The sequence below is a fragment of the Scylla paramamosain genome, chromosome 15 (assembly GCF_035594125.1).
Source record: "Scylla paramamosain isolate STU-SP2022 chromosome 15, ASM3559412v1, whole genome shotgun sequence".
Lineage (NCBI taxonomy): Eukaryota > Metazoa > Arthropoda > Malacostraca > Decapoda > Portunidae > Scylla > Scylla paramamosain.
Window position 1 is genome coordinate 21,212,249 of NC_087165.1, and position 15,635 is coordinate 21,227,883.

Consider the following 15,635-nt stretch of genomic DNA (forward strand, 5'->3'; position numbering starts at 1 on the left):
ATAACTACCACCAACATCAAAAACTATACATTACCACCATCACCACCACCACCACCACCATAACCACCACCACTAACAATATTCCGAGCCCTATCGCCCCACTCCTTACACCATCACCACCACCACCACCACCATCACCACCACCACCACCAGAACAATCGCAACACTCCACATTTCACCCTCTCCCCGGAAAACGCTCCTCACGCCCTCAGTAAGGCTAATGACACAAGTAACACAACATCAACAGTGGATTATTATTATTAGTATTAATATTATCATCATTATAATTTTTACAACATACACGTAGGGTGGGGGGGGGGTTGTAATATTAAAGATGGAAAACAAAAGGTGAGACAAGTGTGTGTACCTGGAGGGAGTGTGTTGTACAGTAATGCCTTCCAGTTATCTTTATTATCGTGGCGGAGACGACACGTGACTGCTGCAGGGAGGGACGAGGGACGGAGGAGAGAGGAACGGGTCTTGACGAGAAGCCAAAGAAAAACTGCAATGTTGTGTTATCGTTTTTTTTTTTTTTTTTTCCGTGAAGAATAGTGTTCCGATTTTCTTTCTTGTCTGTGCTTTCACCTGTTTAATTTAAGCCACAGGTATTTTCGCTTGTTTGGCTGTTCCTCTTTTCATTCGTGTACACTTAACCGTTTATCGTAAGTTCTGCCCCGTATTTTTGTTTGCTTGGCCTCTCATTCTAATATTTTCCATGATATACGAAATAATTGCCCTTTCTTTTCATTACGTACATGTTTCATTCAAGCGTTAAATTATCGTTATTTTATTTTATTTCTTTCACGTCCGATTTTTTTTTTTTTCCCAAACTTCAAAAATTTTTCTTTATGTTCCACTACGTTCTCTTGATGTGGCGGGAGACTGATTGACTTCTGGCACCGGAGCAACAGTGTTACATGGCGCCCTAATGGAGTGGATGAACAAACACACGCATGTAACCCCAGCCACACCCATACCGCCTCCCTCGTGCGTGTGTGCTCGATTGCTTACTAAATGGTTTTTGACTACGTCCGGTTCTGTAGTTAGCACGTTCCGAGTCACGCATCACGACGCCTGAATAAATCGATCCGCAACCAGATGCGCTGCGTGACGCCGTGTGTCCGTTATGTGGGCTGACAAGTGGCCGGCGCTGCGGGGGCCATCACTGTATTATATCAACAAATGGGATTATTATTTCCTCTGATTTGGGTGATAAAAATTGCATCTCTCCGTTCCAGTCCCTGAGAAAAAAGGGAAAACGCCGAAAAAAAATTAGTGTTGTTTTTTATTGCACCTCAAAGCTCAGGCGCCACCACCAGGACACTGCTGCGTGTCTCCTGGTCCCGGCGCAGCACTAACTGGTCTTTTCTCATGTCCTCTTTTATTTATTTATTTACGAATTTCATTATGATAATTTATTTCATGATCTTTTTGCTAAACACTTCCTTACTCATAAAAAAAAAAAAAGATACGCCGCAATGCACGCACATACACGAGTAACTATGTTTTGGTTCCGTTCAGCGCTCCTCAACGAGAAAGGAGAAGCGAGCCTCGCTTCCTCTGTCAGCTCCTCATTGTTTTGTGTTGCTGAAATAAATTAAATATGTATTGGTCCAGAGGAGGAACCAGGGAGTATCCCTAAAGGAGTGTGTGGAACAACAGTGATTATACACATATGTAACGTGTGTGTGTGTGTGTGTGTGTGTGTGTGTGTGTGTGTGTGTGTGTGTGTGTGTGTGTGTATGTGTGTGTGTGTGTGGGCGGCGCGTGTGTGTATATTTGTGTGTTTCACTGGACCCAAGAAATTCAAGCATTTCCTGAAACGGAAGTGAACTCAAATCTTTGGTCCTGAGTTTTCCAACGAAGAATTCAAATTTCGGAAGAATGTCTTTTCATTATCTTATTTCCTCTTTCTCCTCCTCTTTTTCCCTCCCTACATAAAGAAAAATTAAATAAGAAGTGTCTTAGTTTAAGTCTAAAATCGTAAGAATTATTGCTCTCTAGGTAACTTACACAGGGAAGTGAACGAGTGAATGTTTTCTTCTCCTTTGTCATTCTAACTCCCTGTGTACGTTTTTGTTTAGGTTCTATTTTATTTCTATCATAATTAGTATCATTATTACAAGTTCTCCCTGGAGTGAATGCTAAAGACTACTATGTATAGTAATAATATTATCATTATTATCATTATATACAATTATGTGATATAGTCCATAAAGTGTGTGTGTGTGTGTGTGTGTGTGTGTGTGTGTGTGTGTGTACCGTCTATTAATCGTCACTACCACGATGGCATGCGTGACTGTTTTGGAGTGTCACCATGCTGCGTCTTTGTTCTCTCCGTCAACCTGCAGTGTTCTGTCTTCCCTTCACGAATGACGTGCGTCTGAAAGAAGATGAAGAGCACGAGATCCAGGACGCCTGTCTCTAACACACCAACTTAAGCCGCGTCTGTCTGTTCTGCGTTACGCCACACACGCTTTACATCTGGCTCTGTTTCCACCACCGGCTGGTCAAGCACTAGTAATCTCGTCCAGAAAATATTTTGTTTCGAAGAATTTTCCATACGTGTCTTTTCAGGCTTCTTAATGGTATGATTCACAGGGACGACCAACGCTTGCCGCTCAAGAATCCTTCGTTCATCAGCAGCGGTGATGTGTCGTGTCACTTTCTCCTTGCACCGTCTGTCACTTGACTCGCGATGACGTTCACTCTAATTTCCAAGGGATCATCCGTGTTCACTGATAATATTTTCTCCTCTTAGGTCACGAGAGTCTCCGCCGCACTGCTCCCCCCGACTCAGGGTGAGGGTGCGGGAGCGGGTGAGGGTGAGGTAAGGGTGAGGGCTGTCTCCTGCATGGTGGCCGCCCCGACTCCCGACGTGGCAGCACAAAACGCTCTCACCGCCAGCACTGTAGCGGCTCCCTTCTGCAGCGCCGCCCTGGGGAGACACACCTCGCACCTCAGTCTTGAAGCAGTGACAGGGCGGGGGCGGCGGCGAGAGCAGCGACAGCCCGGCAATTAGAACGGGCGTGGATTAACCTCCTTCGCACCTCATGGGCGTGTTGGGGAGGGCGGCTGGGGCGTTGGCCTCGACCCCCCGCTGGTGGATACGGCAGGGGAGGAGGAGGAGGCCGCGGACATGGCGTGGGGCGGCAGCAGCGACGTGAGGTTAGACAAGGACGAGGTGAGAGAGGACAGGGATGCCGGGGAGAGGGCGGAGAGCTGCGGCAGATGAGGTAGGGAGGAGAGAGCGGCGGCGGCGGCGGCGGAGGAGCCCGAGTGAGGGGGAGGACACAGGTAAGGGTAGTAGCAGTAGGGAGGGAGTCCGAGTGAGCCGAAGGAGCTGAGGGCGCTGAGGGAGGCGAGGGAGGGGAGGAGGAGGGGCGGGCGCGGCAGTCCCTCCTCGGGGCCGTGAAGAAGCTGGTCGTCCCGCATCAACACCTGAGGGGTGGAGAATAAAAAGGCGTGGTGAGAGAGAGAGAGAGAGAGAGAGAGAGAGAGAGAGAGAGAGAGAGAGAGAGAGAGAGAGAGAGAGAGAGAGAGAGAGAGAGAGAGTATAAGACATAATTATCACTACTCTCATTATCATTACTGTCATCACCATCCTCCCTACCTTGACGGCGACGCGGCGGCCTGAGGAGGGCGGCTCACAGGCCACCATCTGTTTCCTCTTGGTCTTGTAGCGGCGATTCTGGAACCAGATTTTGACCTGTGGCGAAGAGAGAGAGAGAGAGAGAGAGAGAGAGAGAGAGAGAGAGAGAGAGAGAGAGTTGATTTTAGTAAACGAAATATTCTAATGCATGCAAACGCTCACATATTCTTTCATTCTCACAAATACATTTTCTTCGATCCCTCAAAAATCTACATTAATGTCGTACACATATACCCAAGGCTCTTGTTGCTCTAGTGAATGAAGGTAAAAATTATAAATAACCCTTTACTGTTCAGCCTCCACAAGACTTCCTGTGCACTGCTGGCCAATGGGGGCTCAGAATCTAATGAATGCGTCTAAGGTTAATTTAAGAGCAAAATTTTAATGCCCTAACTAAACCTTGGCAATTAAATTCCGTAAGAATACACACTGTTATGATTGAATGGATAATTTCAGTAATCAAATGTTATTATGAATATAAGATACCGTATTTTCTGAACATTATTGGGAAAATGTAGCTCATTAATATATCAAAGAAATTACAGGCAGTACAATGAAAACAAAGCACCGTAACTTTTTTTTTTATCTATATCCTCATAATTCGTATTCTTAATTAATTGCAATGTTTTTTTTTTCTCTTTTTTTTTTATCTAACTTTATGCTGTTCTATACGGAATGTTATGCTGAACAGTGCAGTGACTAGATTTTTTGTTCATATTGTTGTGGCTCTATTTTGCTTCACTTGTTGAGGATAAAAACGTATTGGTAAGAGTATTGAAAAAAAATATATTGTAGTTCTCAAATGTTTGCTTCTTTTCTTTTCTTCTTTCCTCCACATGCGAGGTGACAAGATATTTTTTTTACTGATGCAGTTAATTAAGTACATATATATCGCACCACCGAATACAGTTCCTAACAAATACTGAAAGAAATATGTACTGTAATGTAACTTACTTCCCTTAACAACTAGCATTACACCCACACCCACCCACCCACACACACACACACACACACACACACACACACACACACACACACACACGTGATGGAGGTGATGGAGGCAGTGTGTTTAACCCTGTCACTGCTATTTGGCACGTCTTTCTTTAATAACTAACCACTAAGACATCTTTTCTTGCTGTACGGCATCTGCAAACACTGTACTGGCTGGAAATTGTAAAATGTGTTCTTTTTTATGCCTTTTCTTTCTGGTAGATGCTTATAAAGACTCCATACATTGCTCTTAGTGATGTGAATTAGTGCATGCTGCAGTGAAAGGGCTAACTCTGATGGGAAAATACTGCCAGTAACAAAAATCTTTACCTGCTGCTCGGTGAGTTTGAGTGCCTGCGCCATCTCTGCTCGCTCCGGCCCCGACAGGTAGCGCTGGTGGGCGAAACGGCGCTCAAGCTCGAACACCTGAGCGTGGCTGAAGGCGGCGCGGCAACGCTTCTTCCGGGGGGCGCGTTCTCCTTCCCCGCCCTCACCTACCGGTGGGAGAAAAGAAGGGTTAAGCGAGGCACGGGTGGTCTTAATCAGGTAGAGAGTGATTGATTGCAAGGTACCACAAGTTCGCATGGTGCCACATAAAAAAAAATAGTTGTTTAAAGCAACATGCATTCTTTATTATGTTAAAAGATCAAATTACGATAAGAAAAATATATAATACTAAAATCAGTCTACGTATGAAATGGTTAATTCGGTTATTCGGTTAAGAATGCAAGAAGAAAATCAAGGGAAAAGTTTCTGAAAAATAATAATGATAGGATGGACAGTAGAAAAACGCACGAATGACTGAGAAACAGTAAAAAGATGACATTTCTTGAAATGAGAAAAAAAAGAGGGAAGAGGCGAGCATGAAAGAAATGAAGGAAGAAAGCAAGCATGAATTAGAATAACGTGGGAAAGGAAAGAAGTCTCATAAAGGAAAAAAATAAACAAATAAATAAATAAAATGAATAAAAAAATAAATAAATAAAAGAAAAGAAAAGAAAAGAAAAGAAAGAAAGAAAATAATACCGTGACTACGAAGGAATGAACGAATAACTTGTCTTTCCCTCTATTTCTCTAAGCTTCAAAGATAAAATTTGTTAATACTCCAGCTAAAAAAAAAAAAAAATAAAATAAATAACAGATAAACAAAAATGCCGTTTAATTGCCACTCCTAAAGAATCGAACATAAAAAAAAAAAAAGGCTTCCAAACTGGCTGTTACCTATTGATCGAGCAGACAGCACAGGGACATTAGCAGGTGTGTGTGTGGCCTGCGGTGCTCCTGAATTTAGACCAACAAGCAGTACATTAGTAAGCGGGATTCCACATGCATCACCAGGACGCTACGCTCCAAATAGCAGAGATAAATGAAAAGGAGATAGGTAACCACAACTAAAGCTCAAAGTAGAAGCGGGTATGTGGATGGCCAGTGCTGTGTTTGTGATTACCAGCGGGCAGTGCATTGGTAAGCCAGATTCTACACCACCAAGACGCTACGATCCATATATATAAAAGAAAAAAAAAAAAAGGTTGATAGATGAAAAGGAAATACTGACGGCCAAAACATTCAAGATCAAGATTTCAAGCTCTAAATCTATCAGTTCGAAACGCAACCAGAAGCGACCCAAAATAATAATGATAATAAAAAAAAAAAATGCCGATTGATGAGAGGAAATGCCAACCGCACGAAAAAAGGGTCTGAAATTCCAGCAGGTACCCGCTTCTACGTAATCCCATTAATTCAATACCCAGCCAGAAATTAATCCCATCCATTACAGAAGATACCAAACATTAAAAAAAAAAAAAAACTAAACAAGAGAAATAAAAAAAAAGAAAAAAACACAACCGGACATAATTTCTTACCCGGACAAATATAAATAAGCATTAAAATAAGAGTCAGAGAAATAAAGAAAGACGGATGAAAATAAATAAGTAAAAGAAAAAAAAAAGCAAATCAAAAAGGAATATTTACCACGTTGTAAATCTCATGAACAAAAAAAGACAAAAAAAAAAAAAAAAAACCGCTCAATATTGACGCTGCAAATCCTACGATGAGTGGGAGGAGGGAGAGGAAAGGAGAGGAAGGAGAGAGGGGAGAGAGAGAGAAAGGGGAGGGAGAGAGGGGGAGAGTTAGAAAGAAGGCAGGAAGAGAGAAAAGGAGATATAGGAGGAAAGTGGAGAGGGGAAAAAAAAAGTTGGGAAGAGGGTGACATGGAGAGAGAGAGAGAGAGAGAGAGAGAGAGAGAGAGAGAGAGAGAGAGAGAGAGAGAGAGAGAGAGAGAGAGAGAGAGAGAGAGAGAGCACTAAAGGAGGATTTGGACGATCGGAAAATTGATATCAAATAATCCCTTAACACACACACACACACACATACACACGGGACACCCCCCCCACTCACCCCCCGACACACAAACACACCTGAGACACCCCACCTGTAAAAAAAGAGGTGCTAACATACCCATTAATCAGCATCAGCACCATTAGTCACGCCGGCCAGCCACAGTCACCTAATGGGCAAGCGAATGGAGAGGGAGAGGGAGAGGGGGAGGGAGAGTAGCAATTGATCGTTCTGCTGTGAATATAACCTTAGTAATGAGAGAGGAAAAGGAGGGTGAACGGGGGTGGATTGTGGGTAAAGGGGAAGGGAGAGGGGCATGGGGAATGGGGTTAAGGGACACACCAACCTACCACTTAAGGGATGTAGGTGAAGGGGTAATGGGTGTGTGTGTGTTGACCTTTTTACTTGGGTCAGTGGGGTGAGGTGGTAATGATATCATGAGTAAAGGACACGTTTGGCTTGTTTACCTATCTACCTTGCTGTCTGTCTGTCTGTCTGTCTCTCTGTATATCTGTTTGCCTGTATGTCTGTATTCGTCTCTTTTTCTCTCTTTGTGTCTGTCTGTTTATCTGTCGGTCTCTCTCTCTCTCTCTCTCTCTCTCTCTCTCTCTCTCTCTCTCTCTAGATGTGTTAATTTTCGCTGTTTTTTACGTAGTTTTCGGCAACACCAATAATAATAATAATAATAATAATAATAATAATAATAATAACAACAACAACATTACACAGTCTCCGATAAATTTCACTACTTATCTCCTAAAACGATTAGCAATAATTATAACTGGAAAGGGAAGTTATACATTATTCGAACGCCGGAAATTTACTGTGACGTGATGTGTGTATGTGTGTATGTGTGTGTGTGTTCATATCTCTACCCACAGTATGTAAAAAGAAAAAAAAAACATAAGAAACGACCTTTTCTCAGTAATTTCCCTTTTATAATTTCGTAATGTGAATGAGAACAAGGCAAGGAGAGGGAAGGGAAGGGAAGGGAAGGGAAGGGAAGGGAAGGGAAGGGAGGGGACCACGTGCAGTACAAACAAAAATGGAAGTGGCTAGTGATCTGATGGGGAAGAGTGACAGCAAGCAGGAGCACCCAACTAGCCAGCGTAACTGTGACGGGGAGTGAACCCATTGCTTCTTAATTTGTGACTGGTAATGTGCTAATGTGCTGAATGTCTGACTGCCTGTATCCTCACTGATGAATATTGACCGGCGCGTGACTGACTGGATTCTGACTATGATGAACAGGTTAACATTATTTCCTAGTCTGAACAATATGTCAGCCTGTTCTCTCTATATAAGATAATTACGTGTGTATATGTATGTTTTTTTCACTTTCCTTTTTCGACTGAATACTTTTAACAATATTACTGTTATGGTCGCATCTTCGTAACAGTATAAAAATCTACTTTGCGTTGGACAGACTAAAAAGACAATAAAAAGACTGATTTTATATTTTCTAGGCTACTCTTATATCTAACACTCTTTAATACAAAAATAAGAGTCTGAAAAGTTGCGGGAGATTATGGGAAAGGAATATGTAGCAGTGAAAGGCTTAAGACGCAGTAACAATGAGGGCATATAGCGCTAGACTTACACTGAGAGCAGTAATGTGTTCAGTAATGCTTATGGAGAGATATGACTGAGAAAAAGCGTCTGGAATGAGTTTGTTTTATTGATACGCATAGATACGAGCTTGGGGTTTTCATCTCTCGGTTAAGTAGGAAGCATTGACTGACTAACCTCACTAACCTCATTAACATTCCCCATTGATACGTGTACATTAAACCACTCTCTTCATCTCTCTCGAATGGGAAGAGGCACTGATTAGCTATTATAACCTCCTTTATATTCCCCAGTGTTATGTGATGCATTTCTTGCGGCACTAAAACTTAAGTCTTTAATATCCAAGACCGTGGGGCTGGTCGTGTTGCTGCGATGGACAACCTGTGACCGGGAAAGGCTGTGCTTGTATCAGTGTAGCAGAAGAGGAAAAATCTTGTGTAGGTTAAGAGAAAGGCGAGCCTGACTTAACCTAACCTAATGTTAAACGGCACTTGTTAACACAGCGAAGTCTACTCAACTACACCCTGAAATAATGTATCAGTATGACACCAGGAAGCTAGAGAGAGAGAGAGAGAGAGAGAGAGAGAGAGAGAGAGAGAGAGAGAGAGAGAGAGAGAGAGAGAGAGAGAGATTATTAGCTTCCTTGGCATGACAGAAAGAAAACTCTGTAGTAAATACTATGAAATGAGTGGCCAGCATATTCCTCTGTAATGTGATATAATTATGTATTAAGGAACTCGTCTCCGCTGCCCACTGACCCCCAGTGCGTACTATTTTTTGGCATTTAATCTCAAAGAACGACCGAGTAATTTCACGTTTTCTTACCCCTACAAAAAAAAAAAAACACAATGAGCAAATAAATAAAATAAACAAATAGAATAAAATATAAATGCAAAAAAAAAATAAATAGATAAATAAGTACACGCCAGTCATTCAGGTGTAGCATTTAACGATGAAACCAAACATGCAATGATTCCTCGGGTTACAATAATCAGCCTCGTCACTTCCCAATCAGACACGCCGGGCAGTGTGCACCTCACCTCACCCTCTCCCCTCCCAGGCCGAGCAGCTGCCACCGTACACGCGCACACTTCCCACCAAACCGAAAGAAAAAGGGAGCCGCATTTCCTCTGACTCGCGCAGCTCAGGCCGAGAGGAAGCAGGGCGTGACAGTAAAGTACCTTGTCTACGTAGGCCAGTTGCGTCTCCTGTATAATTCTAGTTGGTAATTAAATTGCCGAACGAGCTTAAACTATGTGAAAAGAAGAAAAAAGACTAGGATCTCAAATTTCTTTCTCCTTTCGCTGTTTCTCTATTGTCGGGGATTGGCGCCACGGACTCATCTCCTCCATTTGTTTCTGTCTCTTGTATCTTCCTCTGTGACTCCCATCCTTTGCAGTTCTTACGCAGTTCCATTCCTACATCTCCCTCTCAAGACCTCATACTGTACGAGTGTAACTACTTATGACTCTGAAGCCAGCCCGGAGATAAACAACAGGGCCTTGGTAATAATATTCATCAAATAACTAAATAAAAACAGGACTAAGTTAGCAATTAGCATTTACTCTCTAAAAGATTACCTCATATGAACAAAATAGCAGAATGTAAAACCATCAGCAATTGCATCATTCAAAAACACGAATTAAAACCAGAACTTGATTTTTTTTTTGGTGTTTTAAGATCCCCACGTGAGGTATCATATATATTTAAGATTCTACAGTTTGACATACCGGCGTGAAAATTCCAGGAGACAAACTTCGAGGCTGGAAACACTGGAGGAATGGGAAGGCGTGAAGGGGGAAATGATTGGAAGGAAGGGGAGGAGTTGGGGAGGTGGAGGAGGAGGGAGGGGAGGAAGGGAGGGAAGGAAGGAGGGAGAATAAAGGTAAATGCATGATTAATTAGAACACACACACACACACACTTTCAGAACTATGACATTGGTAAAACTTTGTGTGCAGCGTTACCAGCGGCACCTGTTGACCTAGTGACGAGCCCTTTGCAATGCTGCGTGAGGGGGTGAGAGGAGAGAGGAAGGGGAACACCGGGGAGAGCAACACTGACGGACGGAAGTATGAGAGAGAGAGAGAGAGAGAGAGAGAGAGAGAGAGAGAGAGAGAGAGAGAGAGAGAGAGAGAGAGAGAGAGAGAGAGAGAGAGAGATGGATAAAAATAATGAGAATAAGATCAACTAAGCGGAAGATAACAGTTACGAAGAAAATTTGTAAATATGATAAGAATAATTAACTCGTGGGAGGGAAGGGAACACTAGAGACAGATAGGAAATACAGACAGCATATAAAAATAAAGGGTAATGAGATAGAAAAAAAAAAGACTACTAAACGACATACACTTAATATAAGCAAGAAAAAAAATCAATTAGAAATTACAATGAAAAATCCTTAATTACTACTACTACTACTACTACTACTATTATGAGAAGATGGACAGGGAAGGAATAAAAAAAAGAATGACAAAAAGACAGACAACAACAAACACACGTGCCAGAGACAGAGAGAGAGAGAGAGAGAGAGAGAGAGAGAGAGAGAGAGAGAGAGAGAGAGAGAGAACACTACTCACTACATGACGCCCTTCACTCCCTCACTCACCTTTCCCATCAGCGGCGGCGTTCTCCTGGGCAGGGGCGCTGGTGGAGTCCTCCCTGTCGCTCTGGTCCATCTCCACCTCCTCCATGCTCATCTCCGAACACGGGGAGGTCGATCTGCTCCTTCGGCTCCCCAGCAGGCCCTCCGGAGACGCCGTGGTGTCCCTGACGTCTGAGGAGTGCGATGCGGAGATGCCGTGGTGGTCTCCTGACGAAGGCTCGATGGAGGATGTCACTTCGGGGTGCGTGGCGTCCTTAGACAAGTCCATGGGTGACGGGGAGCTGTACTTGAGGACGGAGACAGGCCGGAACCCAAGACCGGGGGCGCCGTGGAGGTCGGTGAAGGCGGCAGCGGCGGCGGCGGCGGCAGCAGCGGCGTGGTGGTGGTGCAGGTTGTGGTGGTGGTGGTGGTCGAGGGAGGTGCGGAGGTCTGTCGGGGATCGGTTCTCCATGCGGGTGAGGATGTCGGTGATGGAGAAGGGCGTGACGGAGGTGGCGGTCTGAGTCTGGCTGTCCGGCGATCCTGGCTTCTCCATCTTGACCAGTGTCTCCATGCCCTGCCCAGTGGTGGTGACCTCTCACACGCACACACACACGTACACGCACACGCACTCACACAGAGGTTCTTCACTCGCTGCTCCTGTGTAGCTTGGCGATGAGAGACGCGAGTGGACGGAGAGACAGAGATAAATACACACGACCCCCGCACACACGGAGATACGGAGAGCACTGGCTGTGTCTCTCTCAGTCACTCGTGTTTCCTCCGTCAGACACTTCTCCCCCACTCGGCGGGGACAGACACTCGCTAGGCCATCGCGCCGCAGAGGAGGAGGACGAGGACCACAAGGACGTCCGTGCAAGTTCACCAATCACTCACGAGGTCCACCGCTCAGTTACCATGAACGCAAAACACACGAACTTGGTCCACATACCCGCACGCGCACACACGCAGCGTCTCTTCCTGTCGTAGTAATTGAAGAGAGGAACGCACGTGTACAAACCACTTATGAAGCCCCTCTCACTCCTGTCACTCCTCTCACTGTCTTTTCTCTCTCCCCTCGGACCTCCTCTTACGGCTTCCCCTCGGCGAACGCTCCTTCCTCTCCACAGCCGGGCGGGAGTGTGAGCGGCGGGAGGAGGAGGAGTAGGAGGAGCAGGGTGGAGGAAGTGATGGTGGTGGCGGCAGAAGTGGGCGTCGCGGGACACACGAGTGAGGGGAGAGTGCGGGCTGAGGGTGTGGTGGTGGTGGTGGTGTGGCGAGGCGACGGCGGCGGCGGGTACTGCGGTTGTGAGAGGGAAAGGGGCGGCGACGAATGGCGGCGGCGGCGGCGGCGGAGGAGGAGGTGGTGGTGTGACGGAAACTATTTGTACTCTAATTGGTTCTGTCACTTGCCTCCCTCCTCTCACTCTCTTTCTCTTTCCTCGCTCTCTCTCTCTCTCTCTCTCTCTCGCTCGCCCTCTCTCTCACTCACTCCAGACCAGATGCTCCATTAGTCCCACGCGACCAGGCCCTCACTCTGCCCGCCCCGCGCCTCAACCACCACCACTCCCCTCATCATATTTCCTTTTCCCTCACCACAAACTTTCAAACCTCACCATCTACCCATTTTTCCCTGCTCACTCACACCTTCCTGCACCTTCACTGCCTAAATTAACACCAGAAAAACACCGAAACACGAAAAATAAACCTGTATAACACACATGGCGATACTGGAGCTCCTTGATTGGTTACAAGGGGCGGTGAGCGGGGCGGCCAATGAGCGTGCGGGGCTTGAGGTGAGGGGAAAGGAGGGGCGGGGCTTGCGTCACGCCGAGGGGAGTTACCGACGCGGCCAATCTCTCACGCCCCGACACCATGTTTTGCTGGAATGATCGCGTGAGTGAGTAGGAGCATGCTAAGGGTGCCCTCCTCCCCCTCCCTCCCTCAATTCCTCCCTCTCCCTCTCTCTCTCTCCATCGCTTGCTCGCCACCTCGCTCGTGAAGAAGGCGGTGAAGGAGAGCTTGCTTGGTGGTACTGGTGGTGGTGATTGGTGTGTGTGTTTGTGTGTTTGTGGTAATAGTAATGAAAATAGCAATGATAATAATAATAATTGAAGTAGTATTTTTATTTATTTTTATTTTTACGTCGTTTCTCTAATCTACCAGGGCGAGGACGATGCCGCCTAGCAAAGGACTTTACATTTGGCATTTAGGAATCGTCACCCCGAGTGGATGCCCTCCCTACCCTCGGACTGTGGCCAGGATTCGAACCAGTGCGCCTGAAGACCCCTTCCCTTGGCCCCCAAACCGCTCGCGGTCCCAGTGTACCACGGTGGTCCTAATAATAATAATAATAATAATAATAATAATAATAATAATAATAATAATAATAATAATAATAAAAAAAAAATATATAATAATAATAATAATAATAATAATAATAATAATAATAATAATAATAGAGAAGTAGTAGTAGTAGTAGCAATAGTAGCAGTAGTAGTAATTATTGTCATTATCATTGTTGTTATTAATGTCATTACAACTATTATTACTACTACTATTACGACTACTACAACTACAACAACAACTACTACTACTACTACTACTACTACTACTACTACTACTACTACTACTACTATCAATATAATTACTCCCTTCATTAATTATCAGCGGTTAAATCGGTGAAAACTTACCTAAATAAACACGACAAAGCATTTCCTGCCTGGTCATCACATTACACAAATACACACACACACACACACACACACACACACACACACACACACACAATACAAACACAGGAAGCAGGGCACGTCAACAAATTTAATCAAAACTTCTAAGAATCTCCTCTAAATCATTTAAGGTGTTTACGAGAGAGTTCTTTCCCTACTGTTTACTTCCACATCGCGTAGGCACCCAATGTTATGAATCTCCACATGAACTCTTATATGTTAATTGGTACCTATAAGCATGAGATTACAATGCCTCACTTCAAACGACAAGGGAGAAAATGAAGAAACAACACAGCGTACATTAGAAAAATAAATCATATCAATAATAATAATAATAATAATAATAATAATGTTTCTTTCCTCCCATCCTGACGAACAGTTCCTGAAGGGTAACAAGCAACACTGGAGTCCTTATACTGTGCACGGGGTCTCTTTAATGGATCATATTCTGAAACACTTCAGCGCTGCACCTCCACTAAACTTAAAAAGGCTCTAGTTGAGGTTATACGGGTTTATAAGGTGCTTCTATGGGTCCAGTAATAGATTAACAAGATTTGTACATTATTAACAGAAGAAACACTTTTGAGAACCCGACTAATCATCTCTGTGGCCTTTATTGAGTATAGTCGTGTAGAGAGAGAGAGAGAGAGAGAGAGAGAGAGAGAGAGAGAGAGAGCACCTCCAGTCACCCATCACCCAGCGCCCTCTCGGCAACGCGACGCTGAGATAAACGATCAGTTAGTGTAAATTAATCGATCTTCCTCCTCTTCCTCCATCTTCTGTTTTCCTCCTCCTCCTCTTCCTCCTCCTGTGGCTCTCCTCCTCCTCTTCCACCTTCTCCCTCATTCACGTCACTGTCCGTCACCCTTTTGAACCAAGACAAGCTCCTCTTCCTCTTCTTCTTCCCACCCCTCCTCCTTCTCTTCTTTTACCTTCTATTCCTCTTTCTTAAATATTCTTCTCCCTTTCTCTCTTTCTTCACCATCACTACCACCACCATCACCATCATCACCATCACCTTACACAGGAATCGAGAAGAAGCGATAAAATAGAAGAAAAAGAAAAAAAGAAAAAGAAAAGAAGAAGCATTATAGAGAACAAAACCTTGCAATCTATAGACAAATGAAGCCTAAATAAACATTAATGACGGCGGCGGAGGCGAGGGCAGCGAGACGACTGCTTCACTGCTTCACTGCTTCACTTCCGTCGGTCCGAAAGAAACGAAGCGGCTTCACATTAGAGTTTCGTCCATTAAATCGTCACTTTTCCAACTCGACTCCGGTTCCGATTATCGCCCGAAGCCGGATGAAGCATTACGGGAGAGGAGGAGGAGGAAGAGGAGGGGAGGAGGTTAAAGGGAGTAAGAGGAGAGGGAAGGTGAGGGAAAAGGAAAATTAAGGGAAGGTATTATAGGAAAGAATTTAAGGATAAGGGGAAGTTAAGGGGGAAAAAAGGGGAGTTTAGGGAAAGAGAGCAAAGAACAGGGGAGTATATGGAAGGGAGCGTGAGAAGATGGGAGGGTGAGGGGTGTTAGTGGGAGACGTGGTGGTGGTGGTGGTGGTGATGGAAGGGGTAGAGGGAGGGAAGGAGTGAGGGAGAGGGGAAGGGAGTTGAGGGAGAGAAAAGGGTGGTGGTGGTGGTGGTGGCAGGTGGTGGTGGCAGGTCTTCCATTAAGCATTAGAGAGAAAAGCCGAGAAACGATGTGATGTCTCGCGTTTTTATGATTATTTCGCTAAAATGATTATATTCTTACTTCCATCATCTTCTTCTC

The 15,635-nt window shown here is 44.7% G+C and overlaps 1 protein-coding gene across 1 annotated transcript; it reads right to left on the bottom strand.

Annotated features, from left to right (window-relative positions):
* Window positions 1-235: 235 nt before the first annotated feature.
* On the bottom strand, window positions 236-13,430 carry LOC135107637 (homeobox protein Nkx-3.2-like). The gene is made up of 4 exons (XM_064017706.1): window positions 11,157-13,430; window positions 4,973-5,136; window positions 3,614-3,709; window positions 236-3,441 (listed from the first exon to the last, which is right to left on the bottom strand). The coding sequence occupies exons 1-4, from the start codon at window positions 11,704-11,706 to the stop codon at window positions 3,052-3,054; spliced, it is 1,200 nt and encodes a 399-aa protein (XP_063873776.1). The 5' UTR covers window positions 11,707-13,430; the 3' UTR covers window positions 236-3,051.
* Between the last annotated feature and the right edge of the window lie 2,205 nt (window positions 13,431-15,635).